Raw genomic sequence first — 22,916 nt, 5'->3', positions numbered from 1 at the left:
AGAACACCCACACTTGCAGATAATACCCACTTGACCTGGCTTCAATGACTGGATGATCAGAGCTCAACTAGAAGAAGAAAGAAGAGGAAAAAAGGAGTAATCTAATACAAGTCGATGAACTTGACCTACACCTATGGATGCAGAAGCTCAAAAAAAGAGGGAACAAATCTTTACAGCGAGGATCATTCAGTACCCAGGGTAGACAGGGATGGGCAAGTTGGACATTTGCTACCCTAAATACAAAGGCAAGTAATGACTGACTTACAAGCTTTCAAGAGGGAGCCTAGATCCAGTGGGCGCAGAGGAAGGTAGACTCTCCACTGAGTAGTATCCAGTCTGTCTGGGTGGGGCTGATGAAAGGAAATGGGGATAGGACTCTTGTGGTACAATAGTGAATAATTGCTATCAGGACTGATTGTGAGGGTTGGAATTGTAAAAGTAAGTCTTTTATAGCAAAAGGAGGGGAGTGGTTGACTTTGCAGTCCAGGAGTGGAGGTCCCTGGGACCATCAAGGGAGACAAGCAGTATGCGGGACCCTACTCAGAGAAACAGTGACACCAGAGATGGAGGCAGAGATGATGACGTGGAGAGATGGAGCAGCTGGGGACTCTAGACCCAGTGAAGGATAGGGGCTGTGTGCTGATTACTGGGTGACAGGCTTGCAGGGTATACCCTTTGGTTGATTGATGATGCATGGAGGGGATTGTAACCATGGCAATGAAACAATATAAGATAGGATGAATGTAAAGCTAATGTTCTCCCATGTAAACTATCACATAATTCACAAAACATTTTAAAAAATAATCTTAAAAAAATATGTATCAGAAGGCCAGCTGACTGTTAATCGAGGCTAACCTCCATTCTTACCTGCTTCACTCTTCTCTTCAGTCTTGGTGCTCATTAAACAGGCAATAAATTTGTTATCCACTTGCTGAAGAACCTGGCAGACAGTCAGATAAGTGGCACAACACTAAATAAAATCAGCCCAGGCTTATCTGCATAGTGAGGAAACTGTACATTATCTTTAATCCATTCTTTAGTCTTACATTGTTACACTCCTCCCTAAGCTTGAGGAGTCTGAGGGACTCATTAGGAACGAGAAAAGAATGGACAAACAATTATGATTAGAAGACATTAAGGAGGGAGACTACATAAGAAAACATACTAAGAGAGGATGATATTAAAGGCATCTACGAGTCCTGTTGTGGCGCTAGTGGATAATGCAATGGACTGCAGCAAGGTCAGTTTCAACTGGAAGGTTGGTAGTTCAAATTCACCAACCCCTCCTCGGAAACCCTATGCAGTGTCGCTATGAGTTGGGGCCGATTCAGTGGCACTTAACAACAATAGTAATAACAATATATGACATTGTAATACATCTGAAAATTGCTCAATACAATAATATTAATAGGCAATATGACCAGGTGTTGTTAAGTGCCACTGAGCTGGTTCTGACTCATAGCAATCCTGTATAGGGTTTCCAAGAAGCAGCTGGTGAGTTTGAACCACTAATCTTGTGATTTAAACTGACCTTATAGTCCAGTGCTTTATCCCACAGTGCCACACCAGGACTCCAATATGACCAGAGAAATTATTAATAAGGCCTAAACCAAGTTTTTAAATTTATGCAAAACTAAGAAAATCATTTGGGGAAGCAAGTCCATGAAAACACTAAGTGTTTTCTTTAGATCTTGGTGGTACCTGTATGGCCAGGTACATGAGGTTTTCTGAGTCTACATCACTGCCCCAGGGTGTATTTTTGGATCAACTGCTTGCTTGCTCTGTACTAGGTCAATGCCAGGTTAGGAGTTTACCAGGATCTGTCAAACATCTCATTTGTTTCCATATTGAAATCAAGGAGACTGTGACAGCCAGAGCACAAAGTAAAACAGCAGATGAGACAAAGGGTCCCTTATATTAATGGAACTCCAAAATCTGGGGTCTCTTAAGCCATGCCATCTGTGGTCTCACACAATATAGGGTCATTTTAAAAGGGCACTGTTGCATATTTAAGGACAAAGTCTCTAAAGCACTTTGTTGAATTCTAAGTTATTGGCAAATATAGTCAATGTATAATCTTCTGCAGAAATATCTAGCATTTCTTGAAATTATGAGACACAATCCATCCCTCCATGCCTGCTGAAACTACTAAGGGCATTTCTGTTTTGTAATTGAGTCTCTTGCTTTTTCTTCTGATAATTAACGCTTCAGTAAGGAGGGATGAGTTGCTGGAGAAGGCTATCATGTTTGGTAATGTGGAGGGTCAGAGAAAAAGAGGAAGACCCCCAGCGAGATGGATTGGCAAAAAGGCAGCATCAATGGGCTCAAGCATAGCAACAATTATGAGGTTGGCCCAGGATCAGGCAGTGTTTCGTTCTGTTGTGCACAGGGTCGCTATGAGTCAGTACCGACTCCATGGCACCTAACAACAACAACAACGTTATCAAAACATGTAACAATTGACAAGGGTGGTCTGTATCACTGAATAAATCTAGTTTCACTAAAGTTAGCCTAGTTTAGGCTTTATATTTTTTTCTGAAAATGTAAACTTTTACCTGCATTGAATGAATCATTTCTTTGGTGAAACGATAGGGATACAAGATGTTGTGAATTTTCACAGCTAAGCTCTGAGCCTGGCCACTGCTTACATCAACTGCAACCTAGAAAGACCCAGAACAAAGATCATTTACATTTCAATTGTTTATGTCTACAGAACTATCATACCAAAGGTTTCAAAGTACTTTAAAAACATTCATATTCACAGAACCTACTGAAGGTGGGCTGAATTCATGGAGCTCATACAATTCAGAAGGCTCTGTGAATATATGGGAGCACAGTGGTTCTGTAAGGTAAACACTAAGCTGAAAACCACAGGTCAGTGGTTCAAGTCCATTAAGATGAGACTTTCTGTCTCATACAAATATTTATAGCCTCGGAAACTATTTAGGGTCGCTATGAGACTGTGTGTTCCATGGTAATACATGAAGTACTAGTGCATTTGTGTCATATATATATCACTATACATGTTGTTGTTGTTACATACATATACATATATATTATTTGTTGTTGTTAAGAGGCGTCAAATCGGTTCTGATCCTTGGCGACCCTGTATAGAGTTTCCAAAGGAGCAACTGGTGAGCTTTGCAGTCCAGCTTATTAACCCACAGCACCAGATCAGGACTCCACATATATCTATATCTATCTATCTATCTATCTATCTATCTATCTATCTATCTATCTATCTATCTATCTATCTTTACGTGTGTGTGTATGTAATATATACACATACATGCACACACGCACACATATATCACTACGGATTGCAAAGTCAGTTTAAACCACAAGGTCGGTGGTTCAAATTCACCAACCGCTTCTTGGAAACACTATACAGGGTTGCTGTGAGCTGGAACCAAGTTGAGGGCCCTTAACAACAACAACCAGCTTCTTCAGTCTGAAATTGATCAAACATGCAATCAAGATGCATTGATAATTACTGGAGATTGGAACGCGAAAATTGGAAACAAAGAGGAATTATATGTAGTTGGAAAACAGTTTTGATGATGTTATTGTTAGGTGCCATCCAGTTGATTCCGACCTACAGTAACCCTATGCACCATAGAATGAAACACTGCTGGAGAGGGCATAACAGGATTTTGCTAGACCAACAAATTATTCACTGCAAATACCTTTTGCAACAATATAAAGGTGGACTATATACATAGACCGCACCAGATGGAACACACAGAAATTAAATCTACTACCTCTATGGGAAGAGATGATGGAGAAGCTCAAAATCATCAGCTAAAACAAGGTCAGGAGGTTGAAGTTGAAGAAAATTAAATCAAGTCCAAAAGAGTCAAAATATGACCTTCATAATAAATAAACATCACACACAAAGAAAGCAAAAGGCCATTTAAGAGACAGGAAAGAAAGAAAACACCAAAATGGATGTCAGAAGAGAAACTTGCTCTCCAGCACAGAGATGCTACAGCAAATGGAAAAAATGAAGTAAAAGAGCTGAGCAGAAAAGTTTAACATCTAGAGAAGATAAAGTCAGGTATTATAATGAAATGTTCAAATAATAAAAAGTAGAAAAAGAAATGTACAAAGACCTGGAGTTAGAAAACCAAAAGGGAAGAACATGCTCAGCATTTCTCAAGCTGAAAGAGCTGAAGAAAACATTCAAGCCTTGACTTTACTGAAGGATTCCATGGGCAAATGTTGAATAACACAGGAAGCATCAAAAGAAGACAGAGGAATATATAGTCAGGGTATCAAAAAGAATTGGTCCATGGGGTAGCATATGATCAAGAACTGATGGTATTGAAGGAAGAGGTCCAAGTTGAACTGAAGGCACCGGTGAAAAACAAAGTACCAGGAACTGATGGAATGCCTACTGAAATGTTTCAACAAACTGATGCAACACTGGAGGTCCTCACTCATGTAAGCCAAGAAATTTGACTAACCAATTGGAAGAGATGCATACATACTTGTGCCCATTCCAAAGAAAGGTGACCCAATAGAATGTAGCAATCAACAAACAATATTATTAATATTACATTGTAAGTGAAATTCTGTTGAAGGTAATTTAAAAATAGTGGCAGCGGTACATCAACAGGGAGCTGCCAAATTCAGAAGAGGAAGTGGCTATCACTGCTGACGTCACATGGACCTTGGCTGAAAACAGAGAATACCAGAAAGATGTTTACCTGTGTTTTGTTGACTGGGAAAAGGCATTCTACTGTGTGGATCATAAAGGACTATGGGGGTAGCACTGCAAAAACTGGGTATTCCAGAATACTTAATTATGCTCATGCAGAACCTGTACACAGATCAAGAGACAATGGATACTGAGTGATTTAAAATCAGGAAAGGTGTATGTCAATGTTGTATACTTTACCATATTTATTAAATCTGTATATTCAGCAAATAATTTAAAAACTGGATTATATGAAGAATATGGCATCACGATTGGAGGAAACTCATCAATGCCTGCGATACGCAGATGACACAACCTTGTTGCTAGAAGCAAAGAGGGTTTGAATCACTTACTGATGAAGGTCAGAATGGATTGTACCTCACTGTAAAGAAAACAAAAATCCTCACAACTGGGCAAGTAAATAACATTATGATAAATGGAGAAAGACTGAAGTTGTCAAAGATTTCATTTTACTTGGATACAACATCCCTAGAAGCAGCAGTTAAGAAATCAAATTAAGTTTTGCATTAGGCAAATCTGCTGCTGCAAAAGACCTCTGTAAAGTGTTAACGATTAAAGATATCAGTTTGAGGACTAAGGTATGTCAGACTCAAGGCAATGTATTTTCAGTCATCTCATATGCACATGAAAGCTGGATAATGAATATAAAAAGACAGAAGAAGAATTGGTGCATTTAAATTGTGGTATTGGGGAAGAATGCTGGACTGCCAGAAGAAGGAACAAATCGTTTTGGAAGAAGGGAATCCTGGTGTGGCACTGCTGGATAAGCACTGGACTACTAATCCAAGGTCACTGGTTCAAATCCACCAGGTGTTCCAAGGAAAACTTATAAGTTGCTATGAGTTGGAACCAACTTGACAGCACTTAAAACAACAACATGGCTGTATTTCTCCTTGGAAGCAATGATGGCAAGGTTTCATCTCTCATACTTTGGACATGTTGTCAGGAAGACCAGTCCCTGGAGAAGGACATCATCCTTAGTAAAGTGGAGGGTCAGCAAAAAAGAGGAAGATTCTAAACTAGACAGACTGACACAGTGACAACAATGGACTCAAACATAACAATTGTGAGGATGGCAGAGGACTGAGTAGTGTTTTGTTCTGTTGTGCATACGGTGCACTGAGTGGGAATTTTCTTGACAGCACCTAACAATAACAATTGCTCCTGCTAAATAAAATTACTAACAACGACCAATATTAGTTCATAACAACAATTTAACTGGGTTCCAAGTTCATGTCCTCATAACCAGTGTAACTGAAGGTCAGTAACCAAATGTTCATTTATTATACAGTCACCCTCATTACACCACACACAGTACGTTCTGTGATCACATGCACACAGAGGAGAGGACACATACCCAGCCCAACGATGAGCTGTTGCTCCAGAGGAGAGTCACCGCCCAGAACACTTTGCCAAAGTTGAGTCAGGGTTCTCACAGTGGTTCACACACTGATTGTCTGATTGTTTGATCCAAACTGCTATGAATTTTGATGCTACTTCTCCACATTAAATATTTAATTTCCAAAGAAAGTTGTTTGAAAACATGCCCAGTTTCCATGCATAACTACAAATTAGTATAGTCATTCATGCCCATATTCAACTAAAATGAAATTCAAGTTTTAAACAGCAGGCAAAGAAAAATTGCTGCAGACCCACCTCTGGATAGCGAGCAAATACTGGATTGTCCCATCCTGAGAATAAAGACTGAAGTTCCTTGCTACTCACAGCATCATCCGTGGTATCTAGGGCAAAAGGGGGCAGGTAAAGCTGGCAGGAAGTGCCTCAGAGAGGAGGGTAAACAGCATCTCCCAATTGGTGTGGTGCAGCCATACTGCTCTTATATTCTACCCATGGTCAGTGTTTCTTGGCTCTCTAAATTATCTTGAGCTGCTGAAACTGTTCATAAGAGATGTTTCAGAATACAAATCCAGAAGAGACTATGGCTCAAATTAGCAGTCCCACTTTCATTAGACAAAAAATTTCTTATCTGTATTTAGAAACATTTAATAAAAAATGATAGCTATCTGTAGCTCCTCTTTGAAAGACAAGAATTTTGTGAAGACAAAACTACTGCAATATATACTGCAACTTCAATCTTTTTTAAAAAAGCAAAGAGACATTTTCCCAATCACAAGGCACCGCAGACTATGCATAATCACCCAATATTGACCTCAAACCTGGAAAAGTAATTTCTGAACTCAATGCATGCACTGAATTAGTTAGCTGTGCTGTTCAACAGGACTACGGGGAATTCATGGTTCCAGTAAGGCACAGCTGGCACTAATAAAGCTTACTAATGCATGTCGGCTTTGTTTTTCAAGTTCGGTGGTACAGTATGTACTAGGTGGTCTTTGCCATGTCTGTCAATGCCCCTACCTCTGTTATCCTGTCTCACCACAGTCTTCTCTTCCTGAGCTCTAGGAAGGAAAGGAAGAACAAGGTCGCTTCTAAAAGGATGACACCGGTACTGAGACCCTAAAAGTTTAAAAAAAAATCTGGACATTCAAAACACGTAATTCATTAAAAATTAAATTATATGAAATCTATCTCTGCACATATTAAATTAAGACGAAGCAAACTACTAAACACTAGATTGAGTCACAAGTCCTTTACTGAAATTATTCTGCTTAGGAATCTAAAACAATGTCTATTCCATTATACTCCTCCACAATGCAGAAGGAAGGAGCACTGGTTGCACAGTGAATTATATGAGCCAGGCTGCTAACCACAAGGTCAGCAGTTCGAATCTACCAGTAGCTCCATGGGAGAAAGATGAGGCTTTCTGTTCCCATAAAGATTTATAGCCTCGGAAATCCTATGCAAGGTTGCTGTGAGTAAACTAACTCGGGGGCACACCACCACGGGACAAAAGGAGGCCATAGAGTAGGCTGTAATTTTCAGTGGGGGCAATTCTGCATTGTGGGGAAACACATTTGGCAAGGTCTAGAAACATTTTTGGCGTCACTACTTGGAGTAAGAGTGTCACCAGTATCTAGCAGATAGAGACCAGAGATTCTGCTATACCTTCTATACTACACAGAACAGCCCCTACAACTAAGAATTAGGCAACTCAAAATGTCTGTTTTAGTTGAGCCAAATAAAGTTTTGCTAGACAAATAAACTCATTGTGTCAATTCAATTCTGACTCATAGCGAGCCTGTAAAACAGAGTACAACTGCACAGGGCTTCCAAGATTGTAAATCTTTATGGAAGCAGGCAGCCACAGCGTTCTCTCATGGAGCAGCTGGTGGGTTTGAACCATCAACCTTCCAATTAGCAGTCCAAACTGTAACCACTGTGTTATCAGGAATTTGTCATCCCTCACAATTTGGCAAAATCTTCACAAATCCTCAATTTATATGCCTATCCAAGCCAGTGTTAGTCTCGATGACAATATGCAGCTCATTAGATTTAGATATACATAAACTGTCTTCTCAGCAGACTGTGAACTCCTAGAGCAGCCAGGCAATCTACACTGTGGCAGCACCTCATGCAGGGTGAGCTCTTAGTACGTGTGGAACTAATAGATGAATAAAGGTTCTCAATTCAAATGTCAGTCTGGTAAAATCTGGCCCCAATCTACCCTTCTCTCTGAAGATGATCAGATTAGAGTTTTAGACACAATACTCAATTTGACAGCTTTTGAATAGTTGTAAAACAACATTTTGGAGTGATAAAATTAAAATGTGAGGCAAAATAAAGTGTGTCTGTCACTGTTGATATTACAATATATATTACTGTATATTGAGCTAACATCTTCTGAAGAAAACCCTGCCAGTGTTTGGGGACCTAGCATTACTCCTTCAAATTACCTTTTTAAAGCTTCTTTTCCTGTACAGTAGAATTTACCTCTTAGCAATTCCTTGATGTATGGTTCAACAGTGTCCTAATGTCCTGCTATACATCAGCCTTTGCCTGAAAAACACCATGCCATCTGCATCTCTTCAAGAAATTTGTTTCTGTACCAGAAACTAAGAGTTAACATGACCCTCAAAAGTTCACTACAAGACTTGCTAATCCACAAAATTAAGGAAATTGAAGTATGAATCAACATCTAGATTCATTGAACAGGAGCAGATGTTTACGTTGAGTGTGACAGCCAATATGTCTTCCTTTGTTTTACCAACAACCATTGCAGCGTGTAATGTAATCCAGTTATTTCTGGGACTATACTAGAAGCAGTTGCACCTCAGGAAGATGAAGTGCCAGCTTCTTAGATTCACTTCTGATAAGCATTTAGGATACATCAAGACCGAAAACTATATAGGCTGAAAAGCACATGTGTCTTTAAAAGCAACCTGATAGAAGAGAGGACCGCAGGACCATCAGGAAAGAAGAGCATGAGAGGAGTGTGCGATCCAACCTAGGGGAGCGGTGATGGCAGACCCGATGGCAGAAACAATGGCATGGAGACAGAGAGAGCAGCTATGGACTCTCAGCTTGCAAAATGTCCTCTTTGGACATTCAAATGTATATATACTTTTTGTTTTGTATGTGTACATCAAATATTTTTGCTTAATTGATTTGGGAAAAATAAGATATGGAACAGATGAAGCAAGATAGCTGTTGTTGCAAGGAGGGGATTATCACCATTGAGATGAAGTAAAATGTATGACTGGTTGAGGGTAAAGCTGATGATCTTGTCTGTTAACCTTCACTCAATTCATAATAAAAAGTTAAAATAAAAATCAGAAAAATTACCATTTAATAATCTTTAAAAAGTTTGTCAAGACATTAAAAACGTTTATACTGTCAGTTAAAAATGAAATAAATTTTTGAAAAATGAAATAAATAAATGAAAATAATTAAAACTAATATTTACTTGTAAAAGAAAAAAAGCAAGCTGATAGTCTCACAGTCTCAAGAGCAGTATTTAAAAACAAAAGGGGGGAGGGAGCTTTCGCCTTCTATTTACTACTTCGAAAGTTACTACAGTGATTATTTTTTTTCTCAAGGAAAAAACTGAAAAACATATTGAAAAGTAAAGGTCTTATTTATCTTGAAATAACTCACAACCTCCTGCTAGAGAGTCATTCTAAGGAGAAATTATAAATTGATTTGCAATAACATTCACACAATGTGTATTTTTTGCAGGCAGCTTACAAGCCTCTTAATATGGATGCACATTTAATGTTTACCCTCCTGGTGCAAAACCAAGATTACAGGTCATATGGAAATCAGCTTTACCATCTCCCAACATCTGGTTCTCAACACATTGCCAGAACCATGACACTTTTAACACTAAGACCTGAGAACTCAGAGCCCAAATCCAGGCTCAAACATAGACTATTGTTATGTGCTGTGGAGTCGGTTCGGACTCATAGCGTTTCCGAGGCTGTAAATCTTTACGGGAGTAGACCGCCTCATCTTTCTCCTGCAGAACAGCAGGTAGTTTTGAACTGCTGACCTTGTGGCTCGCAGCCCAATTCGTAACCACTACGCCTGGTGTGATCTAAAATCCTCATTATCATCTTCATAAATAGCCACTTATACAAGTCCCGGCGTGGCACTGTAGGATCAGCACTGGACTGCTAACTGCAAAGTCAGTGGTTCAAACCCAATACAGAGTTGCTATGAGTCTGACCCAACTTTAAGGCACTTACCACCACCACCACCATAAGCAGATCAAGCGGATTAGCACATGTGTATACAGCACATTAGAAGGTATCGTTATAAAAGTACAGACAACCTTCATTCCCTCCCCCCAAAATTTTTTGGTTAAGTCCACCTTTCTGGGGGAAGAAATTAATAAACATACTACCATCTTGAGTAATAGATTCTACCAGGAAAACCTAGGATAACAGCAGCATCATTCTGTTCCTATCTAGTAAAAACAGAGGGCAACTTCCAGAAAAATATCACACTGCTATTACAGGTGCCTTTAAAGACAAATTCCTAGAAGACTCTATATATGTATTCGGGAGGGGGTTGGGGGCAAAAAGAGTTAGGAAGCATTGTGGCTCTTCCCATCTATTAACAGTACCATTTTCATTAAAATTTTATTTCTCATCCTCTCTTAAACACATGCATATACATACATGTACACCCTATACCAGTCTTTCATTGTATTGCTGTAAGTTTGGGATCTTATTAAAAATACTATATTTTATAGTTCACCTTCAAAATATTCCATCTACTGAGATAGTCTTTTTGAACAATGATTATTTTACTTCTTGACCATTTTATTCCCATCTTCAAAATCAATTCATGCCAGTAAACATTATACACTTACCATTTTCAAGAACGACATCCACAGCCACTGTTGTCAGATCTTTAGAACAAGCAGTCTGAATGTCCTTAGGAGGAGCCACGAATGTGCTAAGCCCAGTTATTTTGTTGACATAAACCATTCTTCCCAGGGCTACATCAAAATGCTGCTGCCAACCCAAAGAACATGTGCTTGATTCTTCATCTTCGAAACAAGTTTGTGCTTTAGAGTCCTCATTCAGAAAGCAAGTTTCATTTTGGTCAGCTGTGGAATCTTTTATATAACTCATTAACCGTCTACCGGAAGATTCAGTATTTTCAACCTGTGGTTCTGAAGATGTAAGATCACCTGAAACTGTACTGATAACTTTAGAATTAAGTGAGGCTAATAACAAAGGTGTTTCTGGTACCATACAGCTCCCTGTTGTCTTGTCAGATGTGTCTTTATTGAAGGACTTATCATGTGTGGCAAAATCTGACAATGGGATGTCACTTTCTGTTTTTTTATGCTCATTTTTAAATAATTTGCAGGGATTTAGGGTTAATTTATCTTTTCTACTGGCATCTGATTGTGGAAGTTCATTAAAATTATTCATAATCTCCAGCATTTGAGTCTCTCTTTCAGAACCCTTCATTCTGGACAATTTAGAGGCTAGTGACCCAGGTGACTTCTCAATATCCAAGGGCTTTCTGTTGAAGTTAGGTAACTCCTTTAAAGTTACAGGACTTTCTCTCAAACAATGTGCCTCTGGTTCCAAACAGTCTTCGTCTGTGGAGAACGGAAACATATCTGAGTAAAGGATGTGACTTGCTGGTTGACAACCACTATTTGAATCATTACAAGTTTCAGGGTTCTCTAAGTGGTTCTTGACTTTCAATGGAATGTCAGGCTCAACTGGAAGACTGAGATCAGTTGTGATTTCAAAATTATTATTTTCCTCCACTTTTGTATTCAGAGGACTTTTCACCTTCCCATATTGCCTCTTAAACTTCTCTAAAGATCCTAGTTTTGAACTCAAGCTTAGCTTCTTCCAGGCTATGGGTTTGGAGGACACAGTGAATTGATTTTTTTTCTTACTACCATCTGAAACATGTCTATACCAATTAAAAGAGGTATCAGGTAGTTTGCAACTTGTGTGTGTTTTTTTACTACTTTCCTGAAAAACTGCACAATTTTTATAAGTTCCTATAGGTTTATTCTCTAGCCCATAACTTATATTTGTTCTGCAAGATACTTTGCTGGGCAGTTGAACAGATGCTTTACTTAATGTACTGGTTAAGACTTTACTATTTGGAGTCTCAACTAAACGGAGTGTTCTACTTCCAAATGTTTCTTTGGCACTCACAGTACCAGGTCGAACACAATTTTTAAATGAATGTTGTGTTTCAGTTGATTTAGTTTGCTCATTTTGTACTACATGAGTTATAAAGCCAGTGGAACATAATTTAACTTGTCCATAACTAAAAACGTTTTTGCTTCCACAATTACTAGGCTCTGTTTCTCTTTTCTCTTCTCCTCCCAGAGTACCATGTGAACTCAGTACTATTGTCTCAACAGGCAGAGGCTGGCCTTCCATTTCAGTAGCATCTTTAAATCTCTCTAGTTGATTCTGAATTACATTGTTTTTCAGGGTGTTGGCAGTCATACCATTAACAGTGGTACTTACATTTTTGTCTATTTCTAGGTCTTCTTCACTATCCGCAAAGTGATATGGTGCCTGAAAAGGACTTGCAAATATTTCAGAACTGGTTTCATGTGGATTTTCTGGAGAGTTACGTTCTGAGCAAGTTTTGTTAGGTTTCTCCTTTTGTTCTGGTTCTGATGCTTCAACTGTCTCTTGTTCTAAGATCCTTGACTCTGAGCAAGAGCAACCTTTCTTTTGTAAAGATGACTCCATAATTTTACTAGTGCCTGGGCCATCTGGTTCATAGGTGGGCAAAATTGAATCACTTGTCTTTTTTATAGCTTCTGAGCTCCGAGAATTCTCTGTGTTTATGTTTTCCACAGTAGTTTTTCTTTTCACAGCTTTTGATTGCAAGTTAAACATTTCATAGGAATCCAAAAGATTATTACATGCGTCCTGGAAACTAACCTGGTCACACTTTTCATCAGAGGACACGTGCTTCTGAAGAGTAGTACCAAATAAACTCAAACCACTATCTTCACTAAATTCCTTTATGTCCTCACCTGATAATTCCACAAATAATTTCTCTTGCTTTAAAAACATTTTCACTCCTTCTTGAACACAAATCAAGAGAGTATCCCAGTTCTGAAACTCAATTAATGTTTTTGCTGGCTCCAGGCACACATCATACTCACAGAATTGGCACTGTAGGTTGATTATGTATATCCCATGAAGTTCTGAGTTACACCGATGGCGAGGATTTGAACTCATCTGCCTACTGGCAGAACCATTCTTTGGCTTACATATAATACTTTCTTTCCTTAATAAAAAGTCAATGAGTTGATGCACCTTCGTCCTTAAAACTAGTCTTTTGTTCACAAACAAAAACTGCATATTCTTATTATAATGTGGTTCAGAGCTGATATACCCACTAAGTTCAAACTCCTTATATTTAAATTTCATTTCTCTTAGCTTTTGGGACCTACCCAGTCCATAAATTTGACAAAATCGGGAACATATGTCTTTGGTTTTAGGGAGCTGAAGAACCATGGAACCAGAAACATCATTTCTCAAAGAGAAAGAAATGGAAGGATGCATGAGTGAGAGAGCTTCTATCCGCTGCCTAACCTTCTCAAACTCCAGTCTGGGATCCATGCATTTCCTCCGCACAGGTAAATGGTAAAATAAGTTATATACCGTCACTGTTGTCCCGGCAGTTGGTCTAGTCAAGTCAGCTTCACAAGCTGCCAAGGCTTTTCCATTCTGAAACAGTTTCACGAAAGTTTTCATTGTCCTGTTTTTCCTGGATGAAATTTCCACAGCACTGGCCATGTCAGCTACACTTGCCAAGGCCTCCCCTCGGAAACCATAAAACTTTGGGTTTTCCAAGTCCTGTACAGAGTTGCATTTACTAGTGAAGTAACGATTTCCTACCTTGTCTACATCATCACTCCCCATCCCGAAGCCATTGTCTACCACTTGAACTTGGAAGATTTCCATATTCACTCTGACAGCCACACATTTTGCTTCAGCATCAATACTGTTGAGGGCAAGTTCCTCAACACATTGGCCTAAGGAGCATATGGCCAAACCAGAACGCAATTTGGCTCGCACGTCATCTGACAAGCACTTGATCATGGCAGGTAGAAAGTTGGTGAGACTGCCAGATTTTGGGTTCCTTTTCTGACTGGAAATAATTGCCTATGGGAAGAAAAACACAATCAAAGCCTCAGAGTTTCACAGCACTGCCCATTTTTCTCAAGCATTATAAAGAAATATCATCTGAGATAAATGAAATAAATGTCTTTCATTAAACAAAGCAAATTGTAAAACAAACAAAAGGAAATGTGTAGTTCTGATCTCTAGGCAGATCACACAACTCACGCTTGTTGCAATGGATTTAACCTCCAAAGAAAGCAGAGTTCATAATTTCTTAATTTTCACTGCTCCTTTCTAAACCCCACATGCCCTGAAGTAAAATCATAATCATATTTGACGTTGACCCATAAAGGCAATATTAAAAATTGTAACCAGTTCACCAAAAACAGATGCCTAAACTAAATTCAGCTAAGGAATATTAGCTAGAAATTATTCATTGAAAAAAAAAAACAAACACACACACAAAAACAGACTTCCAAGCTAGTTTCATAACATTTATACATTACACAATAACCATGACTTGTAGAAAACACTTACGATGAAGTGGTAGGCATTGTAATTAAAGGTGAAGTAACAGGGCAAATCCAATTGTATCAGAGAGAGATGGATAGTAAGAGACTATTTTGAAAGCAGATTATTTTTACTGTTTAAACGTTGTTGCCAAAGGAGGACGAGCTGGGACTAGGAAGACAATGGAAAGGGATGATGTAGGGAATTTTTCATTATAAACCTTTCTAAACCAATTGATTTTTTAAATCTTCTCTGTGTACAAGAGGACTTCAAATGTTTGTGGGAAAATTCCACTATCTTTTAATTCCATTTTTCCACAAACTTTTTGAAGCCCCCACGTATTAGTTTGATAAAACGTTTTGTGGTAATTTTAGAATAAAACCATATTAATAATAAATACTCTTTTGGTCTTTACAGTTACTCCCATGGCCACAAATTACATTGGCAATCCAATCGAGAAGCTATCTGAACTTAATTTTAAGGCGTCTTGCAGGTGGGAAAAAACAACTACCAAGATTCTAATTAAAGGTGTCTCGCAGGTGATGGGGCTGGCTTTTCAAACTCGGGGAAATCAGGGCTGTAATTCCAAATCTTCTAATGATTTCTAAAATAATGAATGATGCAGCTGGCAGCAAATGAGGGGTAAGGGTTTAATATAAGCTCTGAGCAAATTAGGTCCAGAGATAAAAAGATCTCTAGGAAACAGCAGGCCCAGCGGCCTGGAGGGCAGACTCCAGTCTCACCGGGTCTCAACCCCTGAGCCCGCTGATGGAAATACAGGCCTGCCCTGACGTAAGCGCCTGCGCGCAAGAAGGGACCGGAGTCCTCTCGGGCCGGAGCGCATCTGGGTCCGAAAAGCCGGCCCGCAGCAATTACTACAGCCCTTTCGGACTAGAAGGGCTCCCGGAACCATCTTTCGGCGCGTGCTTGCCCCAGTCACCTCGAATCTAGTTTCACCAATGCCCAATACCAACCGCCTTCAACGCCGGACGTGCGCAAGCTGACTCTCGAGGCACGTGCACGCGCGTACCCACGAGCATGCGCTTTCCAGGCGACTCGCTGAGAACCCTTTCGTCGCGACACCTCAGTGAGCATGCGCAACAGATACTAGCAAATTGACAGCTTCCCCCATTTCAGGGTCTCTTCACTTTCGTATCCTCCTCTCATACCTTCTCCACCGGACTCTTTATGCCCTTTAGTCTTGGTAGGAAAGGCCGTTTCTGTTATTTCCTGAAGAGTGAAGTGGGTTATGTGTTGAGCTGCTTAACTCAAGGTCAGCAGTGATGAGGCTTTCTGTTCCTGTAAACGTTTACAGCCTCAGAAATAAGAGTCAGAAGCAACTGATGGGCACGCAGTAGTTCCTACTTTTGCTTTTCCTATGATTTTCCTTTTCCCTCCCGTTTTTTCTTCTTTGCACGTTTACCAGAGAGTAGAATCTGACTCATGGCGACCCCAACTGTGCCAGAGAACTGTGCTCCATCGTTTTCAGTGGACTGCTCCAGGCTTCTGGTGAGCAGCAGTCAAGTGTAAACTACCATTTAAACCAATATATATTTTTTACATTTTTGTTTATTGTTTATCTTTTCCCATAACCTTGTTCCCAACAAACTACCTGAAGGTTTTGCCCATGTGTGTATTGTTTACTGCTGTATCCGCATGGCATGTGGTGGGCACTCAGTGAATCAGTGAATAAATGCTGACTCTCATCTTCCAGAATGATGAGCTTGTCAGAGCTGGGAGTGGACTGGGAAGCTGTCTAGCTCAACTCTCTTAATGTACAGACATACCATTGACTCCTTGTTGTCGTCCCAATGCTGCTGCAGTTAGTTTCTGACTGAATGAGGAGTGGAACTCCAAGAAGAGTGGGAGAAAAGGTGTTTTGAATTGTTAAGTAGTCCTCAGTTTTTGCTTTCTGTATTTTTTTGTTTTCACAAAACTTTATTTTTTAAGATGTTGTTGCTGTTGGTAAGTCAGTTCTGACTCATAGTGACCTTGTACGGGGTTTCCAAGGAGCGACTGGTGGGCTTGAACTACCAACCTTGTGGTTTGCAGGCCAGTGCTTATCCTATAGCACTACACCACATAGATGGGAGACAAACTTGTTAGGTCCATAAACATCTGATATATGCTTATTTAAATATAAACAAACCAAATCATCTAGGCTGATGAGGCAAAATCCTGATTATTATATAAATAATAATATATAAATAAATTTATATTTTATATAAATTCCTGACTTGGAGGAAAATAATACCAGCAGTATCTCCAGAAAGTCAAAAGCAATTAGTTTAAAACATAATTTGAGCAGCTATCTAATTGAACTTGTGACATTTGTTTTTTCTAGAAATGAAATTTCCTGAAGAAAACTACCTGGAAATCATTTAATTCAAAGTAAATGCTTTCTCTTTTCCTTCAGATTGCTTTAAGTTACCTCAAATACTCTTTCCATAGATGTTTACTGAATAAGCATCTCTTATTTTGTCCAAAAGAGATATGAAGGAAGTAAGTACCCTAAACAGGTTTCATGTGTTTGTCAATTAGAATTATGTATATGGGTATAATCCATCATACATGTATGTAATATATTTGTGTATGGGTATAATCCATTATACATGTATGTAATATATTTGTTGATTAGAATTATGTGTATCGTCTAATCCATCATACATGTGTGTATGGGTAGAATCCATCATACATGTATGCAATATATTTGTGTATGGGTATAATCCATCATACATGTAGATAATATATTCATTAGAATTATGTGTATAGTCTAATCCATCATACATGTGTGTATGGGTATAATCCATCATACATGTAGTTAATATATGTGTGTATGGGTAGAATCCATAATACATGTAGGTAATATATGTGTGTATGGGTATAATCCATCATACGTGTAGGTAACATATGTGTGTATGGGTAGAATCCATCATACATGTAGGTAATACATGTGTGTATGGGTAGACTCCATCACACATGTAGGTAATATATTTGTGTATGGGTATAACCCATCATACATGTAGGTAATATATTTGTTGATTAGAATTATGTGTATAGTCGAATCCATCATACATGTGTGTATGGGTAGAATCCATCATACATGTAGGTAATCATGTGTGTATGAGTAGAATCCATCATATATGTAGGTAATATATGTGTGTATGGGTAGAATCCATCATACATGTAGGTAATATATGTGTGTATGGGTAGAATCCATCATAATGTAGGTAATATATTTGTTTATTAGAATTATATGTATAGTCTAATCCGTCATACATGTGTGTGTGGGTAGAATCCATCATACATGTAGGTAATATATGTGTGTGGGGGTAGAATCCATCATACATGTAGATAATACGTGTGTATGGGTAGAACCCATCATACATGTAGGTAATACATGTGTGTATGGGTAGAATCCATCATACATGTAGGTAATACATGTGTGTATGGGTAGACTCCATCATACATGCAGGTAATACATGTGTGTATGGGTAGAATCCATCATGCATTTAGGTAATATATGTGTGTATGGGTAGAATCCATCATACATGTAGGTAATATATTTGTTGATTAGAATTATATGTATAGTATAATCTGCCATACATGTGTGTATGGGTAGAATCCATCATACATGTAGGTAATACATGTGTGTATGGGTAGAATCCATCATACATGTAGGTAATACATGTGTGTATGGGTAGACTCCATCATACATGTAGGTAATATATTTGTTGCTGCTGGGCTGTCAAGTCAGTTCCGACCCATAGTGACCCTGTATAGGATTTCCTAGGAGCGGCTGGTGAGCTTGAACCACCTACCTTGCAGTTCAAACCGACTTTGCAGTCCAGCCCATTAACCCACAGCACCACACCAGGACTCCATGTAATACATAGTACCATTCAAATTATCTGATACTACAATACCTGATTGATAAATTCTAATATTGAACACAGAAGAGTTCTCTATTAACAATAAAAAACAAAATCACCGAGTAATATCAGAACATTTAAATTAAGGCTGTTATTTTAAAATCTGGAAGTCTGGAAAATCCAATTTTAAGATGACTTTCTCATTGCTGAAGTTTGCTCTGTCGATGTGCGATTTGGGACTTCCTCTTGTCTCAAGCCATTCCTGCATATGGCGAACTTTGGAGGTGGGACCTTGCAATTGTCCTTGCACTGTGCCCCGGTCAGTGTTCTGGACCCAGCCTACCAGTCCCAGCTTTTTACCCTCAGCCTAAGGGAGAGAAAGAGAAAGAGATTGAAGAAAACAAAATGAGACTACATCTGTTGCCAGAATCTTGACCTCTAATCAAGCCACTGAAACTAATTTGATATAGTCCAGAACAGTCTAAACAGAAAGCCGAGCAAGGAGGAGCTCATTGGTGATTTTCACATGAAGTATGGGCTACTTGACTCCATATCCTTCTTCTACTCAATGAGATCCAGGCACCAGAAATGTTCACTTTATATAAGTACTACATTTTTCACTTGGAGAAGTACTAAAGACTTCAACCCAAAGCAGACGCTTTCAAAACAATCTCCTTAGGCTGACTCTTGTTAGGATACTGGGCTGTATGTATCTTGCTCATTTTTCCGTCTCCTAATCAAGAATCTATTTAGTATATTAAGTAGGAAAAGCATGAAGCTATCTGACCCTTCCCTTTGTTTGTAACCAGGACCACACCTAAACAAATCCAGATGAGGAAGTGTACATCATATCTTTAGAGAGAATTTCACAATTTCCTGGCAAGTCATTCAGTTGTCCTCATGATAGAGAAGATGTCTAAGCTAACATTTTTATGTTGCATCCAAAGTTCACTCTTGGTCACCTTCCTTGAGAAGGAAAGCAGCTAGCCACCAGTTTCTGAAGCCCAACTTTCACCTATTAGGTGTTCCCTCAACTTTCTTCTGTCTAAATAATTAGTTTCTTCAATTCAGTCAGACTTACAAAGGCCATATAATCATTTTAGTAGCTTTTTCTTGTCTTCTTAATTTATTTTGTTTAAGTCATTTAACCGTAACAAGACTGCAAAAATTTGCAGAAGCGACAATGCTTTTATAGAAGTAATTTTTTTTGTACAAATGTACAATTTGGATATTATAAAAAAGTATTTATTACTAAAGTAATCTATCTAAATAGAGGAGGATTTAAATTACAAAATAAAATGGGAGTTTCACAGTGCATGTTCAGATGCCAGAGTAGTGACCTAGTTAATGTGGGAAATTGTTGGTGTTGGCCAAAGAAAAAGTTATGTACAGCAAAACCAGGTGTGAGGAGGAAATGAAGTACCCATCATATCAGCTATGTTCAAGGTAAAGATATAATGGACCACTGAAACTCTAGCCAAATAAATAAGAGTTTAAAAGATACAGTGGACATTAAAGAATGAAGAAAATAGGAGTTACCGAATGCACTGCACTAAATGTCAACAAAGATGGCATATGGGAACATTTCAGAGAACACATTTTGAGGAATACTCACATCCAACTGACTTTGTTTGTACAACAACTGCAGTATTCTAAAGGAGTTGGCTATGTTGAGTTCTGAGAGTTATCATAGATGGTGATGGTAACTAGCTATAAAAAATGATTGTGCCAAGTTTTGAATTTGAGGTTACAATAGCCAAATAAACTTTATATTAAAATGTAATTTATCTGAACCCCTGATAGTGAACAAAGCACTCTAAAATTTGACAAGTATCAAGAATGAGAATTTCCTACAGGTTTTATTCGTGCACTTGAATCTGTTCTGATTTTTCAAATGACAGCACAATATTATTGATTCATGTTCTGTTTTGAATATCTAGCTCAACAAATAGTGTTTTTTCCTAAAAAAAATTCCCAAAAGCTCATTTTCCCTACAACTGTATTTCTGCTTAGTCATCTGGCAAAAATTTAAGGACTGTACTATAGCAAGTCTCTTCAAACTAATAATCTACCCTTCTACCTTAAGAAACCTGAAAAAGAGAAAACTAAACCCAAAGCAAGGAAAAGAAAGGAACTAATAGATTGTTATTGCTGTTGTTATTAAGTGCTGATGAGTCAGTTCCAACTCATAAAGAGCCTGTATAGGGTTTCCAAGGCTTTAAATCGTCTCGGAAGCAGAAGCCTCACCTTTCTCCTGCAGAGCAGGTAGGACACTCACACCATGGGTCTCTTGGTTCACAGTCCCGTGCTTATCGTATGGAGCCATTGTACTCCCATAATAAAGATTCAGAGGGAATTAATGAAACAGAGAACAGAAAAGCTGTTGTTAAGTGCCATCAAGTTGGTTCTGACTCACAGTGACCCTGTGTAGGGTTTCCGAGGAGCAGCTGATGAATTTGAACCATTGACCTTGTGGTTCAAACCAACCGTACAATCCAGGCATGATCCCACAGCACCACACCAGAACTCCAGAAAAGCAATAGAGACAATCAATAAAACCAAAAGTTGGCTTTTTGAAAAGATCAACAAAATTGACATTGACAGATCTTTAGATGAAGGAAAAGAAAAAGATTCAAATGACTAAAATCAGAAATTAAAAAGGGACATTACACCAACCCTAGAGAAAGAAAAAGGATTATAAGAGAATACTATGAATAGTTGCAAATAACATCAGTAATGGAACAAGAGATATCATTGCTGATGTCAGATGGATCTTGGCAGAAAGCAGAGAATACCAGAAAGATGGCTACTTGTGTTCTATTGACTATAATAAATTATGGATAACATTGGGAAAATGGGAATTCCAGAAAACTTCACTGTCCTCGTATGGAGCCGGTACATAGACCAGCCAGCCATTTGAATAGGACTAGGGGATAGTATGTTGTTTACATTGTCAAGGCTGTATCCTTTCACCACACTTAGTCAATCTGTAGGCTGAGCAGATAATCTGAGAAGCTGAACTACAATGAGAAGCACGACACCAGGACCGTAAGAAGACTCATTAACCACCTGTGATATGCAGATGACAAATACCAGATTTATGAGAGTGAAATGGACTTGAAGCACATACTGATGGAGAACAAATCATACAGCCTTCAGTAAGGATTAAAACTCAATGTAAAGAAAACAAAAATCCTCACCACTGAACCAATAAACAATATCGTAATTAACAGAGGACAGACTGAAGTTGTCAACGATTTCATTCTACTTGGATTCACAACCAATGTTCATGGAAGCAGCATTCAAGAAATCAAACAACGTACTGTACTGGGCAAATCTGCTGCAAAAGACCTTTTTAAAAAATATTAAAAAGCAAAAATGTCATTCTGATGGCTAAAATTCACATGACGCAAGCAATGGCATTTTGAGTCACCTAATAGTCCTGGTGTGGCACTGTGGGATCAAGCACTGACCGCAATATCTGTTTAAATCACAAGGTTGGCGGTTCAAATTCATCAGTTCCTCCCTGGAAACACTATTTAGGATCTCTATGGATATAACCGAGTCAACAGCACTTAACAACAATGGTCCTGGTGTGGCTCAGTAAGATAAGCACTAGACAGCTAACCAAAGGTTGGGGTTTCAAATCCACCAGCCGCTCCTTGGAAATCCTATACAGGGTCAGAAATCCTATAAAAGTCAGAACCAACTCAACAGCATGTAACAACAACAACATACATGCAAAAGCTGGACAATGAATAAGGAAGATAAAAGAACTGATGTATTTGAATGTTGGTGTTGGTGAAGAATATTGAATATACCATGGACTGCCAGAAGAATGAACAAATGTGTGTGGAAGAAGTACAGCCAGAATACTCCTTAGAAGCCAGGACAGTGAGACACTGTCTTGCTTACTTTGGATGCTTTATCAGGAGGGACCAATCCCTGGAGAAGTACATCATGCTTGGTAAAGTAGAGGGTTGACGGAAATGAGCAAAACTATCAATGAGATGGCTGAAACAATGGCTCAAATGATACCAACTATTGTGAGGCTGGCATAGGACCAGTCAATGTTTCATACTGTTATACACAGGGATGCTGTGAGTTGGAACTGACTCAACAGTATCTAACAACATGAGCATTTGTATATCAACAAATTCAATTACTTAGATGAAAAAGATAAATGCCGACAATGGTAAATTGTTATAATTTTTTTAATTTTTAATTTTGGATTGAGTGAAAGTTTACAGGGCACATCATCAGCTTCACATTCAACCATTCATATAGCTTGTTTCATTACATTGATTATTATCCCCTCCATAT

The 22,916-nt window shown here is 38.7% G+C and overlaps 2 protein-coding genes across 2 annotated transcripts in view; both read right to left on the bottom strand.

Annotated features, from left to right (window-relative positions):
• Nucleotides 1-11,217, bottom strand: part of MLH3 (mutL homolog 3) — a 44,085-nt gene extending 32,868 nt beyond the window's left edge. The window contains exons 1-4 of the mRNA XM_006865604.1: nt 10,953-11,217; nt 7,097-7,195; nt 6,377-6,462; nt 868-940 (exon numbers count right to left, since the gene is read on the bottom strand). Of these exons, the coding sequence (XP_006865666.1) occupies nt 868-940; nt 6,377-6,462; nt 7,097-7,195; nt 10,953-11,217 (523 nt within the window). The remainder of the gene's footprint in view (nt 1-867; nt 941-6,376; nt 6,463-7,096; nt 7,196-10,952) is intronic.
• A 7,389-nt stretch (nt 11,218-18,606) lies between these two features.
• Nucleotides 18,607-22,916, bottom strand: part of ACYP1 (acylphosphatase 1, erythrocyte (common) type) — a 20,183-nt gene continuing 15,873 nt past the window's right edge. Inside the window, exon 3 of the mRNA XM_006865520.1 lies at nt 18,607-18,960. Within this exon, the coding sequence (XP_006865582.1) occupies nt 18,745-18,960 (216 nt within the window). The 3' untranslated portion in view covers nt 18,607-18,744. The remainder of the gene's footprint in view (nt 18,961-22,916) is intronic.

Source organism: Chrysochloris asiatica, unplaced genomic scaffold, assembly GCF_000296735.1.
Source record: "Chrysochloris asiatica unplaced genomic scaffold, ChrAsi1.0 scaffold00079, whole genome shotgun sequence".
In the NCBI taxonomy this organism is placed as follows: Eukaryota; Metazoa; Chordata; class Mammalia; order Afrosoricida; family Chrysochloridae; genus Chrysochloris; species Chrysochloris asiatica.
This window is presented reverse-complemented; position numbering and strand designations above follow the sequence as displayed.